The sequence below is a fragment of the Triticum aestivum genome, chromosome 5B (genome assembly GCF_018294505.1).
Source record: "Triticum aestivum cultivar Chinese Spring chromosome 5B, IWGSC CS RefSeq v2.1, whole genome shotgun sequence".
Lineage (NCBI taxonomy): Eukaryota > Viridiplantae > Streptophyta > Magnoliopsida > Poales > Poaceae > Triticum > Triticum aestivum.
Genome location: NC_057807.1, coordinates 356,171,219 through 356,177,560, shown reverse-complemented (window position 1 = coordinate 356,177,560; position 6,342 = coordinate 356,171,219). Strand labels below are relative to the sequence as shown.

Genomic DNA, 6,342 nt, shown 5'->3' with positions numbered 1-6,342 from the left:
TTTTCGTGTGGTTTTTGAAAAAAAAGTTTGTCAAACCTATTAACACTGGATCTAGTTTTGAGGATCTCGGAGCAAGGAATCCAAGATTTGAACGCACGGTTTAAGAGATAAAATGTTGTAAATAAACGGATCTACGGAAAAATGGAAAACTCTCATGTTGCGACAGTGCGTCACTTGTGAAAAGATGTGAGTGATCTCTGCAACGAGTACTCTCAATTAGTTTCTTTTTTTTTAAATTAGAATCCTCAATTAGTGATTTCGTACACAGGCACAAGGTCCATGGACCTACCTCGTCTCACCGTCGCCGTATTGTTGTCCTTCTACAAGCCCAAGTTTCCTGACTCGTTTCACTTCCCCATTCAGGCCCTCCTCTCCCTTCGTTTCGACCGCGACCTCCTCCGAATCCACCGGCCGGCGGCGACCTCCTCTTCCCCCGGCGACCCTAACTTCCTCGGTAAGCCCCTTCACCCCCCCTGCTCTCACATCCATTTATTGCTTTCTAGCACGCGTGCATCCTTACGTTACTCGCGAATCCGCTGTTACCGCAGCCCCACCGATGCAAGCCGCCGCGAGATCGCTCGCCGCGGCACGCCGCCTCGCGCCTCGCAGCTGGCGCCCCCTCCCCCTCCCCCGCTTCCACACCGCCTCGCCCCACGATCCGTCCCCGGATCCGGGCCCAGACGTCGACCCAGGGCTCGTGAGCACGCTTAGCCGCGTGCTCAGCGACTTCCGTGGCCCGCGCCACGACCTCCCCGCCGCGCTCCGCGGCTTCGCGCCGCGCATCACCCCCGACGCGGCGGCCGCGGTGCTGCGCCGGTGCCGCCACCTCCCCGTGCCGTCTCTCCGGTTCTTCCTCTTTGCCGCGGGGCTGCCCGGGTTCTCTCACCTGCCGGATTCGCTCCTCATCCTGGCCAATTCGCTCGCTGGTGCGCGGCTCTTCCCGCTCCTGCGCTCGCTGCTGTCTGACCTCCCACCGGCTGCGCTCTCGCGGGACCTCTTCCCGCGGTTGTTCCGTGCTTACTCACGTGCGCTTCTCCCGGATGATGCGATCCGGGCCTTCTCCTCCATGGCGGGGTTCGGCTTCCACCCAACGCTGGCCGATTTCCACTCGCTGCTATTCGCCTTGTGCCATAATGGCCTTGTAAATCATGCTGAGGTCTTCTTCAAAGAGTCGGGGACCCATTTCGATGTCTCAGCCAAGACCTACACCATCCTGATCTCTGGGTGGGCTGTTGTGGAAAAGCCGGAAAACGCGCAAAAGTTATTTGATGAAATGGTTGAGAGAGGTGTTGAGCCTGATGTGCCTGCCTACAATGCATTGATTGATGCCTTATGCCGCGGAGGTGATATTGCACGTGCGCAGGAACATCTGAAAGATATGCAACAGAGCCGTGGGCTTGTTCCAGATGCTGCTACTTATGGTCCATTCCTTCGTGCTGCCTGTGCATCCAAGGATGCTCGGGATGCTCTTCGTGTACTAGATAGGATGCGCATGCATGACCTCACACCAAATGTATTCACATATAATGCTATAATTCGGTTATTGTGCGAACTGGGAGAGATTGAGGAGGCTTATAATATCCTTGGTGAGATCATTACGCGAGGGGAAAAGCCTGATGTTTGGACATGCAACACTCTGCTTAATGCACATTGTAAGAAGAATGAGGTGAACAAGTCTTTGAGGCTTATTGCAAGAATGGATAAAGGCTTGTGTGTGCCAGATCGTCATTCTTACAACATGTTACTAAAAACGTTGATTGGTGTAGGAAGGATTGATAAGGCTGTTGAGGTATGGGACGGGATGGAAACACGTGGCTTTCACCCAGGCGCAGCAACTTATGCTGTCATGATCCATGGGTTATCTTGCAAGAAGGGAAGATTAGAGGAGGCCTGCGGCTATTTTGTGATGATGGTGGATGGAGGTATCCCACCCTACCAGGCTACTTGTGAGGTTTTGAGGGATAGGCTGACAAGGCATGGTCTGAGGGATCAACTTGAGGTCCTCATTGATAGGATGAGGCGGAGCACTTCCTGCACAATACAAGAAATGGCAAGTATCATGCGCAGTAGTAAGAGGGCTGATGAAACTAGAAGCGCGAGCAGTGGCCAAGAACTCCCAGGGCATGATCTTGATGAGAATGAATGGAGGGGGAAATGGAAACTAGGAGATTGAAGAGTGATTCATAAGGCTTGCCTACAAGCCCTCTACGGTGTACTATTTTGTTGTTTGTCTCCCTATTTATTGATAGTAAAATGTCCAGTCTATGTCATATGGAAGTTGTACTAATACAATAGACTAAGTAGACTGGTTAGTTAATGAAAATAGGATAGAATGCTCAATTCCTGGTCAAGCAATTGGTGATGGAGTTTTAAGTGTGCCTAGCTTTTCCTTGTCAGCTTCGTGTACTTCTCCTTGAGAATCAGGATGCTATCAATAAATTCCAACATTAAAACTGTTTCTCATTTGCTGATATGAACTAATATTCCACTCTAGCTTTTACTTTTTCATACTATCATACGTACGTCTGTCAAGATGCTTCAAATAATTCTTTCAGCAGGATGCCTTTATTGCTATTAAATGTAATACCTTGCAAATCTCTACTATTAAAGGAGAGTTTGTTGGTTTCGTTTCCATTGCTTCCACCCCTCCCAGCGAGATATGCCCCCCTCCCACTGATTTGTTTCCAAACCACGTGATAACCATAATTATTATTTTTGAAACCGACCCCACCTTCTCGTTTCTGGGGAAAGAAATCCTGTAGTTGTCCGTACACAATCTCAATCACATACACCTTTGCCTATGGATTCCGTTTGCACAACATGTCTCAATCTCAACCCAATAACTTTTTTCCTATGTCGAACCAGTAGAACAAAGTTGACGTCATTGCTACGCCCTACGCATTGGTATTGAGCTAGTACTATTTAAAACCTGTGCTATATTTCTTACCCATTATGAGTTAATACCCTGACACATTAGTCATTTAATTTCACAATATGCAGTTCTTCTGTATAGTATCATTACTGTTGACTCATTTGCTGAATCTCTGTTTACAGGCTAATATGGATTCAGAGCCCTCATCGCAGAACCCAACAGACATGACGGCATTTGTAAGTACTGATATTATACACTTGTAGCGTCATAGCACTGTAGGCACACCGTTCACATTAATAATATTTCATCTGTCTTCTGGTGGAATAATTGGCTTAACGTAAGACCTAAATTATCTTTGATGAGTTTGTACATTCTGTATGCATCAAATTGGAGTGTTCGCATATTCTAGCAGTACTGAAAGTAGTTGCTATTTTAACTAGTAAGCTGAAAAACATTGGCGTAGCATTGACGTAGTAGATCGTGAGGTTAACAGTCAAGTTATGTACTAGTTGTTTCCAACCTTTGAAGAAGTCCTAATCCGCCTTTGAGGAACCATAGGTGTATCCCTTTGTCTAACAGTATAATAAATAATTTTTACTTTGTACTGATGTTAAGCTTTCTATTTCAGGTGCAAAACCTCCTCGGTCAGATGGTGAGTGCCTTTGAATACGTTTTCGTTAATATGTACTCTTGAGTCTTTACAAACACTTTACACTCATTAACTTGATGATGGATTTCAGCAAACAAGGTTTGAGTCTATGTCCCAGAACATCGTGTCAAAGAATATCCTTATCTGCGGAATATCATTATTTTGTTTCTACCACAATAATTTTTTCATGGCCACATTGGTTCATTATCTTATGCCATCACACAATTTACTAGGGACAACATTATATTCTAGTATATCTGATGTCAGGTTATTATGATGTCATATGCATTTATGATGCTGATACATAAAAAATAGTATTCTACAATGTTATCTGTTTCTTTTTAAATTCTTGTTTGGAAACTCGTAACATTCATCAACTTTTTGATATTAACAGAAACACACCAAATATACGTGCATATATGATATATCAATATATCGCACGCCGTTAGGCAATAAACATGGAAATTAGAAACATTGTTGTTCACCAGCAAAACTAGAAGCGGTATACTCCAGTTTGGCATCCCTTAGTTTTGAGTTTTGTTTGTAAGATCCTTTGTTTGATTAGCTTATGTTTAGCGCAACTTTATACTTCATAAGTTGATAGTGCACCAAGATTTTTGCTACATCAGTGCAAGGCTAGTGACAAGCATACTAGAATAAATAATCAAAGTACCTATTCTATCATATTGACATCAGAAGTACTCCCTGCATAATGTGCTTTTTTTATTTACAAAATCCATCTCAGTTTGAGTGCATCAAATTTGAGCCAAATTGATTGTTGCATGAATTGGACATGCGTGTGGACTGCCATACTCTGTTTTCTTTAACTCCATTGCACTAGATGAAATGGGAACCAAGATCGATGAGCTGGAGCAGAGCGTCAACGATCTCAAAGCTGAGATGGGCACCACCGACGTACCTGTCAAGAAGCCCGACGAGGCAAAGCCTGCCGACTCCGCATAACTCATGTGTAGGCAAGAGATTGGGTAGTAAAGATTTGGTGGCTATCTGACAGAAGTTTCGGCATTCATGTGTATCTGATGGTTTCCCATGGACCATAGCTCTATGCTCTTGTACTACCGAGTGTGCTACCTGTTGCTTTCACTGGAGCTTCAGCTCTCCAGAGCCCAGACACCATTATCAGTTGATAGGTTGTTTCCCTATGATCATTCTCGTACTGTTGGTTTGTCTGTTTAAAGTTGTTGATGCAAGAGCCAGACGATGTCTCGACAATTTTTATGGCAGTGGGCCTATTGGGTTGTTTCCCCTATGCAATTTTTGTGTGACACGCTGCTCTTCTGTAGATTCTGTTCAAAACTGGATTGCGTTGCATGATGAATTTTCCTCAGATGGCTAGCAAAACATGACGCTGTTGCCTGATTCACCGTCTCTGTTCGACAGTGCCACTTTCATGTGACAGTCTACATCTACAAGCGTCGCATTTATCTTGTGTCTCACGAGTCTGCCTGTCTGAGCGCCTTGCGTACGGACCCTTGCCCGAACAGCCGACCGTAGGTTAGAGCAACTCCAACGCGCCGACTCATTTCGTCCTCGCGCGTTTGTTTTGGTCAGCGCGGACAAAAAGGTTGGCCCAACACGCCGACCCAAACGGGCGCGCGTCCGCTTGCCGATCCATTTCTGGTTCAATTTTAAGCCTCATTTACGTCTAGGTTAGAGCTACTCCAACGTGCCGACTCATTTCGTCCTCGCGCGTTCGTTTTGGTTGGCACAGACAAAAAGGTCGGCACAACACGCCGGCCCAAACGGACGTGTGTCCGCTTGTCGACCCATTCCCGGTCCAATTTTAAGCCTCATTTACGTCTAGGCTAGAGCAACTCCAACGCGCCGACTCATTTCGTCCTCACGCGTCCGTTTTGGTCGGCGCGGACAAAAAGGTCGGCCCAACACACTGACCCAAACGGACGCGCGTCCGCTTGCCGACCCATTCCCGGTCCAATTTTAAGCTTCATTTACGTCGCCGTGGACACGAAACAGACGCGTGCGGCACCTGCCTACTCCTTCCCTGGCCCGCTAGTCGGTGGCATATTGGTCATCCTCTTTCATCCCATATCGACAGCAAACCCTCGCCTGCCTCCGCCGCGTCACCATCGCCGCCCATTCCCAGTGCCTCTGCCAGCAGCCGGTGCCGACACACCTCCCCCAACGCCGCCACCTCCATGTCGCCGCCACCACCGTCTCGCCGTCGGGGGCATCGAAGCTTCCCACCCCCACCTCCCAACGCCATCACGAGCAGGAAGCTGCGTCGCCGCCCCAGCCAGCTCCTTCGTCCTGACGCCAGCACACGTCGGACGGCTCCAGGCGAGCCACCTGGTCCACGGGGAGACTCGCGTCTCTTCGTCGGCCAGCTCCTTCGTCGATGTCGGTGTCAAAACCGGCGGATCTCGGGTAGGGGGTCCCGATCTGTGCGTCTTAGGCTGATGGTAACAGGAAGCAAGGGGCACAATGTTTACCCAGGTTCGGGCCCTCTCGATGGAGGTAAAACCCTACTTCCTGCTTGATTAATATTGAAGATACGTGTAGTACAAGAGTAGATCTACCACGAGATCATAGAGGCTAAACCCTAAGAGCTAGCCTATGATGGTATGATTGTAATTGTGATCGGCCTTCTAAGGACCATGCTCTCCGGTTTATATAGACACCGGAGGGCTAGGGTTTACATGGAGTCGGTTACAAGGAAGGAAATATAATATCCGGATCGCCAAGCTTGTCTTCCACACAAAGGAGAGTCCCATCCGGACACGAGCCGAAGTCTTGAGTCTTGTATCTTGACGCTTATATAGTCCGGACGATGTATACAGTC

At 47.7% G+C, this 6,342-nt stretch overlaps 1 protein-coding gene across 2 annotated transcripts; it reads left to right on the top strand.

The window, feature by feature from the left end:
- Nucleotides 1–264: 264 nt before the first annotated feature.
- On the top strand, nucleotides 265–4,807 carry LOC123111838 (heat shock factor-binding protein). Of its 2 annotated transcripts, none has more exons than XM_044532715.1 (5): nucleotides 265–454; nucleotides 3,055–3,108; nucleotides 3,501–3,524; nucleotides 3,613–3,655; nucleotides 4,360–4,807. In XM_044532715.1, exons 2-5 carry the CDS (start codon nucleotides 3,061–3,063, stop codon nucleotides 4,482–4,484), a joined length of 240 nt encoding a protein of 79 aa, XP_044388650.1. In that variant the 5' UTR covers nucleotides 265–454; nucleotides 3,055–3,060; the 3' UTR covers nucleotides 4,485–4,807. The 2 variants fall into 2 exon arrangements, with proteins under 2 accessions (XP_044388650.1, XP_044388651.1); XM_044532716.1 differs by lacking the exon at nucleotides 265–454 and adding an exon at nucleotides 541–1,666.
- Nucleotides 4,808–6,342: the final 1,535 nt, after the last annotated feature.